This window comes from Canis lupus, chromosome 14 (genome assembly GCF_003254725.2).
Source record: "Canis lupus dingo isolate Sandy chromosome 14, ASM325472v2, whole genome shotgun sequence".
NCBI classification, from domain to species: domain Eukaryota; kingdom Metazoa; phylum Chordata; class Mammalia; order Carnivora; family Canidae; genus Canis; species Canis lupus.
In genome coordinates, this window is record NC_064256.1 from 12,893,550 (window position 1) to 12,916,300 (window position 22,751).

At 35.7% G+C, this 22,751-nt stretch overlaps 1 protein-coding gene across 2 annotated transcripts in view; it reads right to left on the reverse strand.

The window, feature by feature from the left end:
* ELAPOR2 (endosome-lysosome associated apoptosis and autophagy regulator family member 2) overlaps nucleotides 1–22,751 on the reverse strand; it is a 171,879-nt gene that overhangs the window by 52,318 nt on the left and 96,810 nt on the right. For both annotated transcript variants that reach the window (XM_025471511.3, XM_035698439.2), the window contains exons 4-9: nucleotides 17,774–17,921; nucleotides 14,631–14,717; nucleotides 12,526–12,631; nucleotides 11,149–11,301; nucleotides 10,458–10,546; nucleotides 197–377 (exon numbers count right to left, since the gene is read on the reverse strand). In XM_025471511.3, the coding sequence (XP_025327296.1) occupies nucleotides 197–377; nucleotides 10,458–10,546; nucleotides 11,149–11,301; nucleotides 12,526–12,631; nucleotides 14,631–14,717; nucleotides 17,774–17,921 (764 nt within the window). The remainder of the gene's footprint in view (nucleotides 1–196; nucleotides 378–10,457; nucleotides 10,547–11,148; nucleotides 11,302–12,525; nucleotides 12,632–14,630; nucleotides 14,718–17,773; nucleotides 17,922–22,751) is intronic.

A 22,751-nucleotide genomic window follows, 5' to 3' on the forward strand; every position in this document is an offset into this window, starting at 1 on the left:
CTACTCTTGTGGTATGTTAAAGAAGCCACTGCGATTTCACAATTCATTATGATATTTCTCAATTCTTCTTCAGTCTTTGTGAGGTAAGTATGCTTTATAAAGAAGTCTTCCGTAAAAACAATGAAGAACAAGGTCGCAATGGTCCAAAAAGATTATTTTGCTAAAGGTCCATTTCTTGGACCACTTGGCATCCTACCCTTTGTTCCATCCGAAAATGTTCCAGGGGGGCAGGGATGGCAAGAAGATGATCCATTGTTATAAAATCCAGGGTTGCAAGGTGGACAATCCTTCTTCTCTCCAGAAGGGGGCAACCTAATAGCATCTGTGAGATCCTCCCGGCAGATTTTGGGCTCTATCCACTTGTACATAATTTGTGTCTACAGAAAGAAAAAGAAAAGCTTTCAGGTCATATATGATGCTTTATTTACTTCAAATTTCCATTAATAAAAAATTAAACAGAAAGCCTAGGAAAAACCAAATAATGAAAGAATAGAAGAACCAGGTAAAGAAAATCGAAACAATTAGCAACAAAATGAGACAAAAAGAAAAAAACTTTGGTGGGACTATGGTCATTACTTCCACATGTTTTTACTATGAGCTGTGATTGGGCTTTACTGCATCCATACAGCACATTCATCATCATGGAATTCTACTTTAAAATATAGATACATGATTATAACCCTTACTCTTGTAACCATTCATTTACTTTATTCCATAATGACATATGGTTCTATGCAGAGACTACATTTTCCATTTAGAAACTTCCACTACTCTCTTCCTTTCCTTCATCCTCAATACCTGTTGCAGTGGCTAGCACAATATGATCACAAAAGAAAATGTATACTTTTTAAAAAAGACTATGTCTAGCTTCACATTTTGATCCTGTCATTTCACAAATACATGTGGTTGCTCTCTGAATCTTTTCCAATACCCTGATGTTAGACACAAGAGCCACAGATAAAATATTTCTAATTCTGGGCCCTGTTACAAGTGCTTCTAACAACAAAAATTAAGACAACATCTACTTTCAAAGACAGAAGTCTTTTAAACCTTGTCTTTTCATTCTCTCTCAACATATACACATATTCCTACATAATACAAAATACACAAGATAACTATAACCCAGCCAAACCCAGAAAGCTATGATTATAAAATTACTCTCATTGTGAAACCAGAAAAATTAAATGGTGTAGCCATTTCATCAACAAAATCAACAGGCTCAGTAAAAATAAGAATGTATTTTATTTTATTTTTTTATGATTTTTTTTAAGATTTATTTATTTATTCAGAGAGAGAGACAGAGACACAAGCAGAGGGAGAAGCAGGCTCTATGCAGGGAGCCTCACGTGGGACTCGATCCCGGGTCTCCAGGATCACACCCCGGACTGTAGGCGGCACTAAACCGCTGCGCCACTGGGGCTGCCCAAGAATGTATTTTAAATGCAAAGGGATAAATAGTTTCATAACTATAGTTTTTAAAAAGAGACTTTGTTTCCTTCAATAGACATATAATCCAATGGAAGAATGCATTCTCCTTTAAAACATCTTTTGTAATAATATGTCTATTATTGGAATGGGAAAAACAAAATTTAAGGCAATTCTCTATAGCTATTTTCAGTTAGTAGAAAATTATATATAGCACACCCTGAGACCACTCCATTTTATTCTCAAGTATTCTCTTACAGAAGAATTACCTTATCTGAAGAAGGATGCTTAAGGTAAATGGCTTAAAAGGCAGATGTCTCAACAGAATTATAAATATTTTTCCTTTTATAACTCTCTTTCTGCATACATTTTATGGCCCACATCATCATACAGTCCAGCCAACTTCATCTGCCTTTCTCATCCTATCTATAAAGTGATGGCCACTCCTGCTGAACTTTCCTCAACAGCTAAAAATAATAAATAAATAAACTAGACCCTGTATCCATAAGGGGTTTTTAACTCCCCTGAAAAGGGCTGTATAAAATCCAGAGAATCTAAGCAAACGAAACATCATTATATCTGGGGGATTGTCTTTTTAAAATTCTGGCTTAGCGAGTATAGAAAACAAATTTCCAACCCAATGAATTCACAAATTTGCTGATTTCTTTTGACATGAATTAAAGTCACACTGTGTTAGGTGTGAACTATTGCATGGTTGAAAACAGGGGGTTCCCGTGTGGGAGTAGGGGTGGTGCTGAGGCTGAGTACTTGCAATGGGGGGGGAGGTGTGCCTTGTACTCCTCCCCACCACTGTGGGAGGTCAGTACTATTATCTTTAAGTTTATAAATGAGGAAGCTGTGGGTAAGAGCTGTTTCACAACTTGCCCAAGAATTAGACACAGCTAGTAAACAGTACAGAAACACTAGTCAAAAACGGTCAGTTCAGTTAGGGCAAAAAGTGTAAAATAAGGAAATATACTTTTGACAAGTCAGCTGACCACATGATTCTCAATCCAAGAATAGTAAATGTTTAAAAATTAGAAAATGTGCACCACTTTTAAACATTTAGAAGCCAAATCTCAAATGCTCTACAGTAAAAGTTTTGTTTACAAAGGCTCTTGCTTCATATGGCAGATTGATTCTAAGTCTCTCCTTCTAATGGGGACAGATGCTTTCAAGTGGAGCTGGCTGGGGAAAGATAATAATTAATATAAATGATACTTAGCACCAGATGGCTCACAGTGCAGGTGAAAAACCAACAATCAACTCATTCTTTGGCAAGTTGAGATAAAATTATGAAATATTTTATGAAACCAAAAAACACTAATAGAACAAAACTCACCAGATTGCCAGTAAAATTAGAGAAGACCTCTATCTAGTGTCTGAGTATTTTATATTAAGCATGAATAAGATGCGTTTAAGAGAAACACATGGTGCTATCAATTCTCATGTCAAAATTAAATTCAGGACTGGGATGACTAAAAAATTTAGATAAATTTTGAAAGTGCATTTGTCCACAGTTACCAGCCTTCTTCCTTCCAATGTCCGTGCACAAGAGCATCAAGGCTTTGCAGAGTGGCTGAATTCATCAGAGCTAAATTACATGTGATTTATAAGTCTACTAACAGCCACACCAACCTCATTGCCTTGTGTTCCGTGATGTTCTGACTCATATGTTCCCAACCAGGTGGGCTGTTGCTTGCCCTCCCACCTTTCCCAATCCTTAACCTCTTCCAGTAGTGAGACACAGGGCCCTCATCATTTGTATCTCTGACACGTCCCCACTGTCCTGCCAAGTTATGTCCATCCCCTCCTTCAGAGCCATGCTCAATATCTATAAATGCTCTAAGCATGTCCTCGGTGCATCCATCTACATTCTGCATCCACTTGGATTCCTTTCCTATGAAGGTTCTACTGTTTTCTCTTCCCTTGTAGTTACCTCCTCAATCCCTTTCTAAATTCATCAAAGCTTGGGACCTCTTCTTTGTTTATGTGGAAGACACCATGGAGATTGAACATTGCACTGCAGGTTGTAGCCAGGGCTTTAGGCAAGAAAATGCTATAGCATTAGATTGGGGTGAAAAATACTAAAAACACTGAACTGAGGCTTTAAATGTATACATTGTCTGATATGAGAATTCAATCTCAATAAAGTTGTTTTTAAAAAATATTTTAAAGGAGACTATCATGAAATTTTATTTTCTACAAATTCAGAACTCCCTAATCACTGAGAAATGCCATGATGTTTTCCCAAAACCCTAATTCAGAAACACAGTCTCCAATTTTTCTTGACTTGCTTAAACTACATAGGAAGAAAGGCAGTTCTTTTTTTTTTTTTTAAAGATTTTTATTTATTAGGGAGAGAGAGAGAGCACACAAGTTAGGGAAGGGCAGAGGGGGAAGCCAACTCCCCGCTGAGCAGGAAGCCTGATAACTGGGGCTTCATTCCAGGACCCTGGCTGGGATTATGACCTGAGCCAAAGGCAGAAGCTTAACCAACCGACTGAGGACAACTGAGCTTAACTAGGCGCCCCCAGAGAAAGGCAGTTCTAAAGGCCATATCCCATTATACCCTATTTTTAAATATCCCCTATATCTTACTTTTGCTATGTAATTCACAAACACTGTGTAAGAGACATTGAGCATTTGAAATAACTTGTAATATTAAAGTTATTAAAGGGCAAAGAAAGTACTAGACAAACTCTATCAAGTTCCTAGTCTCAGGGATGACTAAGTTGCAGAGTCAAATATTTCCTCTCAAGAAGGCTTCCTTCTAAGACATCCTGTCCTGCCAGGCACTCTCCCAGTCTTGGCTGCAAGTTTGCTCTTTGACAAAACATGCTGTTTCAGAAGTGGGCAGCTCTGCTTGTTTGAACATCATTATGTACCAATGGAATTTACCTTCTATAGGTTCATCCAAATTCTGCCTTATGGAATAATACAGAAAACTGTGTTTCTTCTTTTCTATAATTTCCTTTCAAGTGCTTTATCTTCCTACTTAGGAAGTTTTTGTTAAGTACCTACGGTGTATAGAAGAAAGCACTGTAATATTAGAATGACAAATTGCTGTGAAGGCAGCTGATGACAGGTTCACAAAGTGCTAGAATATATAAAAAAAAAAAAGAAAATATATGAAGAGGATGCAAAAGCATCAGATTTGGAAGCAGTCATAATTAGGGTTAGAATTCCAGTCTTAAGACCCACTAGCTGTGACTATCTATAACCTTCCAGAAATTACTTAACCTCATTAAGCCTCAGTTCTCTTATCTACAAACTGGGTATAATACTGTCTAAAATGCATAGCTGTTGAAAAAAAGAATTAGAGGCAATGTTTGAATACACACATGCATACACAGTGAGCATGCACACAATTGTGTGATGGATGCTTCTGCTATTAATACCATCACTGCTATTACCATAATTATTGTCACCATCATTGTTTCCAAGAGAAACATGAAATGTCATGTATATTCAAAGGGAAGAGATCAAATCTCTTTAGGACATGTAGAACATGTCAGAAAGATGATCCAAATTCCTCTATCCCATGGTGTCTTTTCTCCAAACTGAAAAAAAAATTATTAGCAACTTCAACCATATTTAATATCAAATGGTTTAATATAGTGCATGGCCTCTCTTCTCTTGCTTCTACCCATTTTGTCAAAATTTTCTTTTTTTTTGTCAAAATTTTCTCAAGCCCTCTGCCAACGACAGAACACACCTCTCTAAATATGTTAATCATTCATTCACTTACTAATTTTCTCATTCATAAATTCACTCAAAAGATGCTTCATTATCTTCTGTGTTCCAGATACTTTACCAGGCTGACAGATTTTTTTTTTCTTTTTAAGTGATTAAGAATGTGTTTCTGTCTACAGGAAGCTGAGAGTCTGATGAAGGAAACAATCATCTTTACAAGAATTGTATTTGCAATAGTGATCTGATACCAAAACACTAGCAAACCTTCTGTAACCACTATGAAAATATCAGGAGAGGTGTGCAAAAAATTCTGTGGGAATTCCCAGTATATCAAGACAATCTTGCCAGATCTATTCATGTTATTTAAGGGTAGAGGAGTTCTGTGAATCTGCACAGAATCACTCTCTTTTTATTGTGGTAACCAACACTACCTTTTCCTCTTCAGGTACTGATTTGTGTGACACTGAAAGGAACAAGGAGTTACACAGTCTGGCCACCCAGCCACAGAGCTCAGCCGGTGAAGTCCAACCGAAGTATCCCATCCTACTGGACAGAATGGTTGGTCTGAGGTGGGCTCATGATTAAAGTAGGGCCAATCAGAGTCTTTTCTGAAACTTTGCTCAGCACTTCTATGATCAAAAGCTGTGAGGACAAGACTGTTTTGGGTGGACATGCCAGAGGGATCTGTTACCACAGGAAATAGATTGCCTGGAAAGGAAATCAAAATGAACCAAGAGTGTCCAAGAGAAGAGCAAGAAAAAAATGTCTTGATAAAACTATTTGCTCTATGTTAACTTCCCAATCATGTGACTCAATTCTCTCCTGCTCTGCTTCCACCTACCCCAAATCTGGAAAGTATCTTTTAATTTTATTAACAGAATTCTTAATTATCTCCAAGTGAGGGAGCAAAATTTACACCTTGTTTTACAACCATTAAAAAGAACGGTGTATTCCATCCCACAGTTAGGACAGGGGAGGGAACTACTTTTCACCCTGAGATAAAAGACAAAAACAAAACAAAACAAAAAGTTATTAATTCTATCTAGTTCTAGCACCCAAAATAAATAAAACCTTAAACATTGTCTATAAGTAGCTAACTCCCTACAAAACCACCTTATCCCTCTAACTTATGTAAGCAGATCTGAGACAACGTTTATGGATATGATAAACAAGTAAGTGACTTGTTTTTCAGGCATGAGCCCACTTAATTGAACACTAAATATCCTTTGTATTCTTGGGAGGTTTCTTTCCCCTTTAAATGTCTGATGCATTTTTAATTTGGTAAAGCCAGGTTCTAAAGCTTGGATTTTCTTCAAGATATTTCTGGCAAGTTTTGGCAAATTAATGTTTTCTCTTTTCTAAATATTTTTATATCTGAGAACTTGACACAAATAAATGTGGACTTTGCTAATTTAAGCACAATATGCTAACACTCTGGGATCTCTCTAAATTTTACTTCTGTCATTTTCCCCTGCTTTATTGCTCTACAATTTAACATACTTATTCCCAACATCCTCATGCAAGTTGAGGATTTTAAATCAAATGTTGAAAATAATTCACATGTAATCATTCTTGGTATGACTTAGGATATGTATAATTATGTTGTTAAACTTATATTCCTTTGGCAAATACATGATACCAACTATACTATTAGTTAATATCAACTATAGTCCTAGTTGATATATCCAATTATTAAGTCAAATATTTTACATATAGTTCCTCAATTACCCATATATCCTTGTAACCATACCATTTAGTCCACAATTCTCTATCTCAGCCATAGGGAGATCATGAGAAGCCATAAGGTGATCATACAATGCTAACATTAAAAGATGCCTTCTCTCAATGAACATTAGCAAGGTCAAAATTTTTTGAGTTCAAATCTCAAGCACTGAATCAGTGCATGTGCTGTATGCAGCCATATGAGTATATCTTAATACATGTTTAAAAAGTGGGCTCTAAACAACATTTTGAAAATAAAACATACACAAAAAATTTCAAGTTAACTCATCACTCTGAAACCTCCCTATTCTAGCCCAAGCCTATGTCATTAGATGTTGTAAATGCAACCCCCTTCCTACACCCCCACATTCTAGTCATTAGTTCTTCAGATATTCCATGCTGTGTCCCACATCAGGTCTTCACCATCCTGCTCCTATTCCAGAAATGTTCTTCCTCCATGCCTTGGCCAAGGTTTTGTACAGATCTGAAGCCTTCTCAGGCTGGGTCAGATCCCCATAAAACTCAAGACTTCTCTGGCGTGACACTAATCACAACTGAAAATAATTCTTTTTTCTCTCTCTCTTTCTTTCTTTCTTTCTTTCTTTCTTTCTTTCTTTCTTTCTTCTTTCTTTCTTTCTTTTCTTTCTTTCTTTCTTCTTTCTCTTCCTTCCTTTTCTCCTTCATTCTCTCCTCCTCTCTCTCTCTCTTTCTTTCTTTGAAAGACCATCTCTCCTCTGAAATCCAGGCTCTTTCTCTGAAATCTCAAATTGCTGAGATCCTAGAATTAGAATTACCTGGGAACTTTTTAGCAATATAAATTCTCATGTCCTGCTCCATATCTTTTGAAATGAAAAATCCAGGACAGGAACCGCCAGGTGAGTCTGCTGCATACAAAAAAAATGGACAACCACTGTTCTACAATCCATGAAGACAGTTACCTTCCTCTTCTGCCTGTCCTTGGTCCTGCCCTCATCACCCAGAACTCTGTAATTTAACCAGTGCTCAATAAAGATTCACTGCATAAATGAATGAAAGAATAGAAAGTCCACATTTCCTGATGTTAATGAGAGTCCCTCAGTCAGAATTAGAATGGCTTCAGTTACTAATTGAAATATTTCTGAAAACTGTTCCCTATAGGAGGGAAGCAATCAAATAATCGGGCTTCAAAATGAACACAGAAACCTGTGACATTCCTGTGTCATATAAATTATAATGTTCAAAGTCTGTCTACTTCAATAGCTGCTTCCCTTGGGGATCTTCTCTAAGCAATAAGATCAAAGAGAGTATGACAGGACAAAAAAAGCTACAGTCATTGAACGACCTGGAAACATCACTAAACCATCAGCAAATCACCAGGCTGTGCCAAGCAAGATTAAAATACCTTTTTAAAAGATGAAACCAGAACAAATGAAAATTTTGAAACAAATGAGAATATAAAAAAAAATTTAAATTCATGTGTAATCTACATTTCTCTACTATATCTGTTAATTAACTTTCTATTGGTTTTTGTTTACTTCTGAAGCTAGACACATTTTTCCTGAAACGAGTCTTAAATCACTTTTTTAAGAATCACTGAGTTTATAGAGCGCTAATACAATGTGTTCTATACTGATGTGTTCAGAGTTCACCCAGACTCCACAGAAAAATGTAATTTGTGTGTATGTGTGAACACAGCATGCCTGTGGGTACATGCATGTACACAGGTGTGTATGTGTGTGTGTGTGTGCATGGGTATTCAGTACATTGTACATTTGATATATGGTTTTACTTCCTTTAGGCCCAGGTCAACTAAATTTTATCACACTATTCACTAACACACTAAACTATTTATTGACATAATAAAAATAGGGCATTTGGATATTTTCATCATAGCAAAAATAAGAACCATTTTTATACTAGATCTCATTCATTTAAGTTTCAGTAATGCTGAATTAGTGATTACTACATAAAACAAATTCAATTTGCCTTACTTATTATTAATAAGAAATTTAACTTAAAAAGTTTAGCTGAAGAAACATTATTTCAAATTACTTTCAACTCATCTTAGTGGCTCTCTGTATGTATTTTCTAAGTGGAAATATCCCTTCCTTGGCCATCATTATAGGGCTATTTGAGTTACTGTTCTTATTTAAAACAATACATATACTTCTAATTATTAAAATTTTCCACTAATTTAAACTGGACTTCCCTTGAGTTTATTCTGAGCAAGTAATAGCTCTCCTGCAAACACTAGAATAAACTTGGTCTTAAGTACTAAAGAGTTAATTCTTTAAAAAAAATTTAAGGACTCAGGGTAAGATTAATTATCACACAAATATAAAAAGTACATATTAGAACCTAAGGATATAAAATTAAGAAGAGAGGGATCCCTGGGTGGCGCAGCAGTTTGGCGCCTGCCTTTGGTCCAGGGCGCAATCCTGGAGACCCGGGATCGAATCCCACGTCAGGCTCCCTATATGGAGCCTGCTTCTCCCTCTGCCTGTGTCTCTGCCTCTCTCTCTCTCTCACTGTGTGTGTGTGACTATCATGAATAAATAAATAAAATCTTTAAAAATAAATAAATAAATAAATAATAAAATTAAATTAAGAAAAGAAAAGTGATTCTGACATGTATATATATTCTGCAAACTAGGTCAAGAAATTAAATGCCATGATTTCAAAGATGTAAACACAAAGAAAGAATGCTGCATTGCAGCCATGTTTTTAAAAAATATTTTATTTATTTATTCTTTAGAAAGAAAGACAGGAAGAAAGAGCATGAGCGGAGAGGGGCAGAGGGAGAGGGAGAAAGAACCTGAAGCAAACTGCACTGAGCACAGAGCCCAGTGCAGGGCTGGGTCCCACAACCATCAGATCATGAACTGAGCTGAAACCAAGAGTCAAATGCTCAACCGACTGGGCCACCCAGGCACCCATGCAGCCACTTCAATCTCAGTTTCTCCTACTGACACACGCTAATACAGGCTAACTGTCATACAGAGAATACCACATCAACTGCAAGGTTCATGTGTGTATTTTTCCTCTGGCGAAGTGCCAGCTGTAGGTTAATTGCTTTACGTTTTCTAAACACAATTACACAGTAATCTGCCATAACTGAATTTGCCTATGGCTGCATGGCTTTTATTGATCAAACCTACTAAGAACCAAATAATTAAAGAGAAGTTACAGGATGTTTTCATCCTGTGAGTCACAGTACACATTTTAAGACTGTGTTCCTCCTGGTTCTATTACTTCTGAAAAAAAAATTAGCTGTTAAAAATAGCAGTGATTTATGGAACACTCACTATGTGCCAGACACTATACAAGGAACCTTAAACTGATAATGTCTTGCATTCTCATAGCAACCTTGTGAAGTAAGAAGTAAATTAACCCCATTTTACAGATGAAAAAGCAAACTTAGAGCAAATAACCATAGCACTAATAAGTAATAGCATGAAATTAAAGCCAGGATAGCAAGACTCAGAATCTACATTCTTAAATTTCCTCATGTCCTACTTACAAACACATATTATAACTCAACTCATTTAAGTCTCTCACAAACAAACTAGAGTCTGCTCAAATTGGGAAGAGGGTTGGACTAACACAGAATGCAGTGTACTGAACACAGCCTATACCTTTCCTTCTTCATCACACGGAGTATGGATCTGGAAATAGTCTTTTGTGGTACAGGGAGGTCGCTCCGTACACTCACTGGATCCTTCTTCTGCAACATAAAAACACATTTCAGAAATTAGTCATTTATGTTGTGACTCTCAGAAAAGGCAAAAATCAAACAAACAAACCCAGAAAACTCAAAATTTAAAATAACCTTACCAGAGCAATTTAGGAAGAACTAGCTAGGCCTAAGGAAAATAAAGGCCTGCATTTCTATTTACCCTAGATCAATAAATTTTTCCATGATACACAAGAAACCTATCATAATTTTTTCCAAAAAGATATTAGATGTCTTCCATCATCAATGAACATTGTATATTTGCAGCAAATGAACATTTTCTAAGTATATCTATCTCTATGCCACCGAATCATGTAAAATTACAATATGATTTGTTTTAGATGAGTATAAATATATCCATAGCAGTTCTCCATAGGGTGTGGAACAGAAAAAAGGGCGAATGGAAAAGTCATGCACAAAAGGGTAAAAAGTTGTATTTTATCCATTCAGTATTGATTCACTTCAGCACTTGGTTTCTGGCACACTGTTCCCACCACATTTCAGTGTGGCTTCTGTCTTATGAATACACATTCTCAACAGACATAAATTTAGAGAGAAAACAAAGAACATAAACTGACAAAGACTAGTCCTACCCGAAAACTGGGAGTGCTCGTCACACTTTATGCATTCTTTGGCTCCTTTCTCAGAATAGGTGTTTCTGGGACAGACTTGGCAGTTGAAGGAACCTGGTTTGTCGCTGAATGTGCCTGGCTTGCATGGAAAGCACTCTGATGTGTATGCCACCCCTGTGTGGTAATTAAAAAACAGAGCATGGAAGGAAGGACCCACTAGCAAGAAGCAAATCAGCACCTTCTTGCTGCTTCTATCAGAAGTGAGAGAAACAGCAGCATTAAGCCAGGACCCCTTATTCCATTCATTCAACACCAAGGAAATATTTACTGTCTGCAAAAAACTGGGATAGATACTGAATTAAACACCCTAAGTAGGGATCCCTGTGTGGTGCAGCGGTTTGGCCTTTGGCCCAGGGCGCGATCCTGGAGACCTGGGATCGAATCCCACGTCGGGCTCCCGGTGCATGGAGCCTGCTGCTCCCTCTGCCTATGTCTCTGCCTCTCTCTCTCTCTCTGTGTGACTATCATAAATAAAAAATAAAAAATGAACACCCTAAATAGAGCAAACACTTAAGAGATTGAGATTTGACAGAGGTATACTAAATTATAAACTGAGTTGTCAAGAGACAACTCCACTAACTCAGAAGTGGGATGAACTCTAAGGTCTCCTCCAGTTGTACCAGCCTACTCTGCTCTGATCTTTGCAGCCACCTGTTCCCTTTTTCTCCACTGATCATTAAGTCACAAGCAAGACCCAAACCCTGGGAGGAGTGGCCTTTTTTTCTGGCTTGTAATTCCAGCCTTTGCCAGCAGATGTCCCTATGACTAATGAGTTAGTGTCACAGGAAACCATATAGAATGTAGTAAAATACAAGCCATTAATAAAGGAGAATCACTGCCTTAATTAAAATTAGCCCTAATTGAGAATGAACCATGCCAGGGTTTATTGGCTGCTCTCCTGGGCCAGAAAATGTCCGGCTGGTTCAGAGAGGCATAAGAGGTTTAGGAGACAGGCAGATGAGTTTATTTTATTATTTCTATGGATTTAGTGACCTGTGTGAGCTTGATGCCTGGCATAATAGATGTTTCCTAAATGAAGCATAGGTTCTTATTAACAATGATCCTTATGTTTTATGTAAAGACATTGAAAATTTTTATCGTTCTTATTTTTTCACACAGATTAATTTAAGGATACAAAAAAAAAAAAAAAAAAAAACAAAAAAAACAATACCAGTCAACTCCAAAAATAAAACCAGGATCTCTAGACATGTATGATGGCTAACATACTAATTTCTGCCTCATAAACCCTTGAGCCATCCAAACCAACAATTTAATTGATGTTTTAGCTAACTCAAAATTGTGATATGTGGCTACTAAAAAAAAATTGCTACAAAGTACCTTCAATTGTGATATTTTTCACCAAAACTGGCTTGACTGCCTTAGAACCCATAAGGATCCCAGTGGTTCTCCAGTACAATATGTTGGTGCCTGATTTCAACATTACCTGTAAAGAAGAACACAAGGCATTCAGGTCAGATAAACCATGCTACTTTTTTAAGATTTTATTTATTTATTCATGAGAGACACACAGAGAGAGGCAGTGACATAGGCAGAGGGAGAAGCAGGCTCCCTGCAGGGAGCCTGATGCAAGACTCTATCCCACCCGAAGACAGACGCTCAACCACTGAGCCACCCAGACGTCCTTAAATCATGCTACTTTAACCATATCTAAAAGCTAATCCCTTAAACACTGTTCAAGGCATTATAATGAAACACCATTAACTGGGCACCTACAAATTTGAGTCTACTGTGCTATAGTCGTATTTTCTAAAAAAAAAAAAAAATTGCCAATCCAAAAAATAAAGCAACAAAGAAGGAAAAGAAAATTCTTTAAGCCTGAACAAAAAGATAAAAGAATTTTTAAACTATGTGCCTGAAGTCTTGGTTTATATTTAAAAAGGAATTCATTCCAGAGAGTGAAAAGGCACTCAACCCAATTATATATTTGTTGACTGCCACTATTCATAAGTAGATCTCTGGACTCTGAAAACAAAAAGGCAACAGAAAGACTTTGCTTCCTTCTAAAATTGTTTAATAAACAATACTGCAATGACAACCAGAGAAAAATAGGACTGTTATAAAATAACATGATTTAAATGACTCCAGAATGTAAATGATATTACATTTAATATTTGCTTCCTTTGCCACCAGCACATTGTTTTATTTACATATCAAACAACACTTCCAGTAAATCTCATGCTGTTTCTGTCAAATGAACTAATTTAAAGGTTCTTTGCTTTCTCATCTGCCACTCTTATTCTTCTATGTAGTCTCTGGCTGGCCAAATTCAAGCTGTATGAAATTAAAACATATCCAAGTACTTCACCCTGCCACGCATTCAGAAAAGTAGTGCACTGAGTACTTTCACTTGTGTTAAGTGAAGAAAGTATATTAGTTGCCAAGGGTTACTTGTACTTTCAAAGCCCAGCTTAATGAATGCTTAGGTGAATGGATCTTAAGTGGCTCTAGTATCACTTCCAGGCATACAGATCAAAAAGACAGTCTGAAAGGTACATTGTATTAATCACTCAAGGATGAGGCACCTGCTCCAATGCAAAGTTGAGGGTGGGTGGTCACTTACTGAAATAGAGTTCAGTCTACACTGCAGGCACCACACCAGGCCTTTCTCATATGTCCTCTCATTTAATCCTGCAAGACTGCTCCCATTTCTTACATGAAAAATCAGATTCAAAGAGAATAAGCCAAAAACAAAACAAAAGAGATTAAGCCAAGTGCCTACAGAAACACAGCTACAATAAGCCAGAGTTAAATTTTAAAACTGTGCCTCATTCTAAAGGGGCAGTGCCCTCAAACAATAACAGATTCACAGATTATGTTGCGTGATCATTGCTTTCAAGCATTTAGAGTTGTCCTGAGGAGACTATGCAGGTACCTCACCCAATATAACCAGAGACAGAACTCTGAGCAACAGATGATAAACAGGAAGCAGGTTTAGGCGCCAACAAGGATGGATTTTGTGACATGGAGAGCTGTCCAACAGGGGAGTCAATCCAGCCCCTAACAAGACAAGCTGGAAAGTCACTTGTTGGGGTAACTGCAGAGAAAATTGGATCAAAGGATCCTTCCATAGTCAAGAGCCACTGATTGTTCCCATGTGACAGGCACATATGTAAACTTACATACATACCCCAAGGTTCTCTGTGTTAATTTTGAATAGCCTTAGTTTCTTCTCAATGCCCCTTTGAAAAGGAGAAAGTTGGAGTATGATGGGAAAGAGTAAGGAAAGAAGCCTAAGGAGAAAGAGAAAGGCAAGAAAAAATACCTACAAAGAAGCTATGTCCCTGAAACTTTGGGGCAATTTCTTCTCTAACTAGAAACTCTAAATTAATGAACAATTTTTTTTTCACGAACATTTTTGTAAGACTGGGGAAAGGAAGGAGCAGAATGGGGGTTGGTGGGAGAGAAGATGAACAGAGACTTACAGAATGAGAGCCCCATTCTCCATTGTCTGTGAGTTTTACCCACTTGTCTGCAGTGGTGTCCATCTCCTGGCACTGATCATTTTGAATCTGTGGATTAAACACAAGGGCCCCAGTAAAGCTTCTTGAATAATGGCTTTAATTAAATTTGTTACTCAGCATAGGACAGGCTGCAAGAGCCTCTTTCAAAACGTACTAAATAATGACCATGAGTGATTCTCAGAAAGTAAACATACCAAGACCTCTGGAACCTAAGTGACAACTGTATACAAGTGGTTCTATGTAAAGCATCCTCATTATTATAACAAAAAGGTTAAGAATCAGGAGAGGAGGAAGGGAGAGAGGATGAGAACAGTTAAACCAGAAAATTCACAGAAAGGAGAAAAAGTCATTATGAAAACCTTATCAAAAGTTTTAAAAGCTCTCATTCACCATGCAGGCCCAATAGTATAAAAATAAAGCATATTTTTATAAGATTTAGGGAAGTCAGGTTTTAAATTCATAAATAAATGACACCTGCTTTGTTTTCAATTCCCCAGGACTTATTCCACATATGTAGGTAAGTAGTTACAGTCAAAGCCAAAGCCCTAAATTTTTATTTGGGGGGAAATGTGAATCATAGGACCAGTTCAAATGACTACAGCTGCTATCTTTAGCACCAAACATTTTGTGCTTTCCAGACAATTCTTATAAAATGCCTAAGGGTTTGCACACTACTTTTCCAGGCCTCTGAAGAATACACAGACATCAAAAAGCTAGGCCATTCTGTAATACCGCACAAGAGGCAGCAACACAGTAGGGTTGACATAAAAACTTGTAACCTCTACTTTGGCCAAAATGGCTATTTCTCTCTTTTCTACATCTTGGCCATTTCATTCATCCTCCTGAGCAGTTTATCAACAACATTAAAATGATCTCCATAAAAATATTTCCTAAAAGATTATAAACTAGAAATACCAGAGAATATTAGCCACTGAAGATATTTGTTTAATCTGAATTTAAGTATCAGATATGTACTATAAGCATAATGAACATTCTAATGCAAGTGTTAAGCCATTTTTAAGCAGATATGTACCCTAAATATACCTTTGGTGGTCAATATGTGGATAAGCTGAAAGGTTTTGTTTTGTTTTGTTTTGTTTTGTTTTGTTTTGTTTTGTTTTGTTTTTCCAGCTGAAATCAAACATCATGTGATATTAGGATATTCTACTGGCATTCTAGAATCTGATTTCTGTTCCTCATTCTAAAAGTAAGTAGTAAAGGTATGACCTTGATTCAACCACTTATTCTCTCTAGGTTTCAGCTCCGTTGCTTAAAAAGAAGAGTAGAGGAGCTGAATGAAATTCCCATAGCTCTAAAATTAAATACTTGACAGCTTTAAATTATGTAATATCCGTAGGTACGACTTTCCTTCAGGCTTCAGGTATTTCCTTTCCATTAACCATAAGCATGATGACTGAAGTGTTGACACTCTGAGTCAATAAACTGTAACCTATAAAGCTGAAACATCAACAAAAGAAGGAACTCACCACCTCTTTTCAATTTGTAACCAGAAGCACAGAGGCAACATTCAAAGGAACTAATAAAACTTCATGCCTTAAGAGTACTTTTACCAACAACTCTCAAAGGACTTACTCAACAATATAAAACTGAGTGCTTATTCTAACAGTTTTATAATTACCTAACTTCTTAACTTTACTCTCATTTTGGTAGTATTGCAAAAATGTTTCATGGAATCGGGAATAATTTACCTTAAGAAGTGTTTTGCAAACACATTGTAGCTTATAAAAGCAAATCTGTTTGAAAATTACTTAACATTTTGAACTCATCAAAGGATATTAGGACAAGGAGGATCCTTAAAGGTCTTGTCATACAATCCACTCTGCAAAATGGAATTCTGAGGGCCAGAAAGTTAGCTTCATTATCCAAAACACATAATCAGCCGCTGCAGTTGGGACTTGACCCAGAATCTCTTGACTTCAAATCTAAAGCTCATATTTTCATGGCAAGTATCTCTTCCTATCAAACTTCTGACTTACAGATTTCCATTATCAGGAGCAAAATATATTTGTTTTAGAATAATTAGTACCTGGGCTCCTGAAATCTGAACCACAGAAACATTTTACAAGATCAGTTTTCCCAGTCACTTATACAACACACAATTTTTTTTAAAGAAGTCAATCTGAAAATATTTTCTCAAGCATTTGAGAGACTGCAACAACTATTTGCTAAATTGGACACAGTTTATATTAATTTTTAAAAAGTTTCTTATTTATTTATCTTAGCAATCTATACACCCAATGTGGGGCTCAAACACAATCCTGAAATCAAGAGTCACATACTCTTCCAACTGAGCCAGCCAGGTACCCCTATATTAAATACTTATATAATTTTAGTAGTAATAGCCTATTTTTTTATTTAAATTCAATTAATTAACATATAATGTATTATTAGTTTCAGAAGTAGAGTTCAGTGATTCATCAGTTGCATAGAACATCCAGTGCTCATATATCATGTGCCCTCCTTAATTCCCATCACCCAGCTATCCCATCCCTCTACCCACCTCCCTTCAAGCCTACTCTGTAAACTACTATTTTATCTTATATTGTGTAATGCTATGTCATCTCTTACCAAAGAAATCAACTATTTCATCCACTGATTTCTTTAGATTGTACAAAACTGACAGAATCAGAAACATATAGCCACTTCCACTTGTGAAATACTGCCCATGATTATACTTAAATCAAATACTTGAAACTCCAAAGAGAAAAAAAAAAACAAAAACTAAAAGTGGTGAAAATATATTTTGAATAAAATAACTTAGCTATAAAAAATTTAAAATGAATATTGGTGAAAGTATTTTTCACACTAAAAGTCCAAATCAAAATGGTCATCTAAGGATCTTATTAACCAAAAATAAAACAAGTCCAATGTTATCCAACAAAGTGAGAGCTCAACATAAACAATATTTAAGCAGAAAATAAAATATTAAAGAAAAAAATAAAGTTTTCTGTTACTATCAAAAGGTTTGGTTGACAGAAAAAAACTGAGGAGGCATACCATGCATGGAATAGCAACAATTAATTAAGAGAAATTTTACATGAATTTCCCTCAAAAAGTAAATTCTATAACATAAAAGGCCTTACAAAGAACTCAAAGAAGATGTTGTTGTCGACATACTGATACTCAAAGAAGACATAACCCGACTTCTTAAGGTGCACAGCATAGATCAAAGATACCGTGCAGTCATCACGATTTGACTCTATGTAATTTCCACGAGGGACCCAAGAAGAGCTGTGGAAACAAAACCAAGAGGCATTTTTACCTTAGCATTCAGAAACCTCTTCTGTTTACAAGTTACATAACTCAGTTTCAAAAGTAGTTCCCATCAGCAAGGCATAGCAGAGAAGTCTAAAGCTTTTCTGGAACTGAAAGGCCAACATACTACTGGGAAAAGACTCATATAGCAAAGGGCTTCTTAGATCCTGATAAGGTTATATGATCCATTTGCTAGGAAACTGCTATTTTTCACCAAAAATTTGGCCACTAAATAGATGACCACTAACTGCAATAGTCTGAGGTAGAATTATTCTCTCAAACAAATCCAAAGTTTTATTTAAAAACATATATACCTGGCAGGGAGATAAGGAGTTCCTTGATATGAAAGAAGGGATAGTCCTAGTAAAAAACCTGTTTAAAGTAAAACTAAATAAAATGCAGATCAAAGTTTCAGAGTATATAGTAGGGGTAAGTGTCTGGTTGGAATTTTTATGTAAAAAAAAAAAAACAAAAAAAACAAAAAAAAATGAAAAATTAAGAAAATACACTGGTGAACAAAATTTTAAGTTGTAAATCTAACCATAATTCTTAGATAAATCAATAATGAATCACATGTTGACTCTGCCCCCAAAAAAATTTCTAACCAAACTGTATGAAAGCACAACTTATCATCCTTCTCTTCAGATGCAACTGTTGATATCGATAATAAGAGTGAGATTTTAGCAAATTCTTTTCTTTTTTTTCTGAAAGAAATCTGAAGACTAAGATTTCCACATCCCAACATGACTCACTAACTGATATTGGATTTGCCCTTTCTCTTTAACAAACTGTTAAGGAAAATATACAAGCCAAATTCAGGCACTGACAATAGGCAACATAGGACTGAGATTCTTGAGAGCCAGAAAATGCAAGAGGCAAAGCCCAAAATGACTTTGACCTCACTCTTCAGGACGCTTTCCAAACCATGGCACCCAAGTAGAGCAGAGCAGTATCACTGAGCTGAGGAACAGAGATGATTATTTAGGGCAGCTAAAGCAGCTGGAAATTATAGGCCTGAGAATCAGAAAAAATGGGTCCAAGAGTCCCATATAGACTAGGTCCTGGGTTTGGGGCTGGAGGGTACAGACAAACATAGCAGAGAACAGCCACTGCAAAGCTGAGACATAAACAGAGAGATCACTTTAGTGGAGTCACTGGAGCCCCAGGTCAGCCCTAGGGGAGAAAACTTGATAACCACATTGGGCATTCATCTGACAGCAGAACTGCCCCACCTTGGGAATAAGGTCCATGCCCTAGAGCAGGTATCAGTATACTTCTGCATAAAGAGCCAGTAAATAAATATTGTTAGCTTTGTGGACCATCTGGTCCTTCCTGCAATGCTTAACTTTGCCATTTTAACTGAAAAACAGCCACAGATAATGCCATTAATAAGTGAGTGCAGTTGTCTTCCAATATAACTTTGTTTACAAAAAACAAAGAAAAGACCCACAGGCCAGTTTGCCAACTCCTGCACTGAAATAAAGGCCATGACCTAGGACTAAGAGTGAAACCAATACAGAGCTATCCTAAAAAATAAAAACAAAACAAAACAAAAAAACCAAGACTGATGAGATCGAGGTGCTCTTTCAGTACATAAACTGCCGGCCAGAATAAAATTTAGCACCCTTAAAATGAAGAAAAAAACAACCCACATTTCCTACACCTTAATATTCACAATGCCCACGATACAATAAAAATTTACCAGGCATGCAAATAAGTGGGAAAATATGATCCTTAATTGAGAAAAAAGATAGTAAGAAAAAAAAAAGACAAGTATTTAAGACAGCTCTTACAAATATAGTCAACTATAAATAAAAGATGAATACAGTAAGTGAAGGGATAGAGAATCTCAAGTATTTTAAGGAAAATAAGAGCCATAAAATAAGCTAGATGGAAATTCTAGAACTGAGAAATCCCAACATGTAAAATTTAAAATTCACCAGATGGGCTTGAGAACAAGCTTGAGACTGAAAAAAAAAAAAAAAAAGTTAGTGATAGAGCAATAGAGATTATGTAATCTGAAATATGAGAGAAAACAACTGAAAGAAAAAGGAGTCTCACAATTTTTAGACAATATCAAGTAGTCTAATGTACATGTAATTGGAGTAAAAGAAGGAAAAGAGAGAGAGAAAAAGGTAGAAAAACATTATTGGTGGCATAATGTATAAAATAATTGCTAAATTTGGTGAAAAGATCAACCTACAAATCCAAAAAGCTAACTAAACAAATAAATACATGAAAACCAGTACTGGGCACGTCACAAACTGTTGAATAGCAAAAATATGGAGAGCATTTTATATGTAGGCAGAGAAATAAAGACATGTTCCATAGAAGGGAATTAATCATAAAAAATACAGCTAACTTTCCAGCACAAATAAGGGAGAATTTGGAAGGTAGAACATCTTTAAAGCATAGAAAGAGAAAAGTAAGTCCAGAGTCCAAAGTCCAAGAGAATATTCTTCAAAACAGAGGCAAAAATAAAACCATTTTTAAGTCAACAACAGTTGAAAGATTTTGTGAGCTGCAGACTTGCATAATAAGAAAGGATAAAGAAAATTTCACTGGTTGAAAAAAATAATCCTAGACATTCAGATCTATATATAAAGAAGGACACCAGGAATGGTGCTCTATGTATGATAAACATATAATGCCAAATTTTTCATCTCTTAAATGCTTTTAAAAACAAATATTATTTAACATACATTTCATTATACTATAGGGTTTATGTTTCTAAATATAATATGCAATGATAGAACACAAATGAGGGTATAACTGTAACAATACCATTGTACAGTTTTACATTTTATGTAAAAGTACAATAATAACTCTAATAACACTCTCAGAATGCATACTACAATTTGTAGCCTTTGCAATCAAGATTAGCAAAAATATCTAAAGATATTAAAAAACATTAACCGTAACAAAAAAATTTGGTAAATTGTACTTTTTCAAGTTTTAAACTTTTGTATATCAAAAGACATCATTAAGAAAATGAAAAGGCAAATGCTACAAACTGGGAGAAAATAGTACACATACTTATCAATACATGTATTTGCATATGCATTCATGCATGTATTAAGTATTATATGAATATACACGACTCATGTCCAGAATACACAAAGAACTCACAGAGTTCAATGAGAAAATGACCCCCCAAAAATAGAAAATGGCTAAAACATGTTGACATCTCACACACAAAAATTAAACACATGGACAATGAATATATGAAAAGTGTTCATAAGAAATCAGATTCAAAGCACAGAAGGTATCATTTCACACACACAAACACAAACACACACACGAATGGTTAAAATAAAACAAGACTTGACAAAACAAACGTTGGTAAATATGGAGGATAACTAGAATTCAAATGTGCCACTGGAGTCTATAATGCTACAACCACTTTGGAAAATTCTATGACCCAACCAATTAAAAAGAATTAAAGCAAGATTAGATGAATGGAAAAAGGAAGGGAGGGGAAGAGAGAGATGATCACAGCAATATCAGACTGAAACTCACATTGAGAAAATTAGATGGGACAGTACATTGAAAAAGTTGTAATTATCATTAAACTTCTTTAATGAATAAACTATATATTCTAAGTAGAAGAAGAAGCCATATCAATATCTCCTGCCCACCTAAACAAAGATCTGAGGTACCATAACATCCTACAAGTACCTTACTCTAAAGAGCAATTTTGTTTTAAAAAATTAAATTATATTTTCAAAATATATACACATACTTTAATACATATGTATATACATGTATATATATGTATATGTGTACATACATACAAAGATACGCATATATAAATATATATATATACAGAGAGACAGAGAGGAATAATCTTATTAATGATATCTAATATCATAACCCTATATAATGAAATGATCATTATCAGGAGAATAAAAATGTCACTTGGCAGAGGGAAAAAGAGAGAACACTAGAAAGCAAGCAGGGTTGGGGAAGGTAAGAAGGAGAGAACACATCTTTTTAGCACAGCTAAGTAATTCCCTGGCATCCTTAGGTCCTGGTAAAAATGCTGAGTTCCTGAGAAGCTATTCTAGTCAGAAGGCAGCCAGTGGCCTGAAGTTTTATTTCTCCTATCCATGGCCATAAGGAAGGAAATGTTGCATGGTCAACACAAGAGAACAGGAAGGATTACAGCCCAAAGATAAAGATTCTGTGTCTTTTCAAAACAATTTAACATTCTACCAGTGTTGTCATAGGTGAAACTAATAATCCCCTAAAGAAAGGAAGAAATCACAGCACAAGTAATAAAGTCAGTTATATTGTAATAACTATGCATAGTGACAGAGGGCAACTCCAGTTCTGTGGTGAACATTTCATCACATATATAATTGTCAAATCACTATGTTGATGCCTAAAATTGCTACATTTTATGTCAACTATGCTTCAATTCTAAATTTGTTTAAAAGGTAGAAATTAAGTGAAAGAGCTTTCCACTTTATGTATTTAACCTACTTTCTCTTATAGGAGATAATACAGTATCTAAATGAAGATTACACAATTCTTCCTTTCAGAGGAGAAGAAAAATAAATCTAAAATTATCCATTAAAAATTAGAGAAAGGTTTGTAGAAATACCACTGTCTTGAATATTATAGATATATTATCAGAAAACTGATTTGTTTTTCTGGTAGCTTTTCTGTATATGGCATCTATTATGTCCAAAGAGCAACTATTTTCATCTCATGAAAATTGAACTACATTATCTGTATGACCATCCAAAAAACAATATGATTCTTTGCAATTAGATTATCTATAATCCCAATCAGTACCAAGAT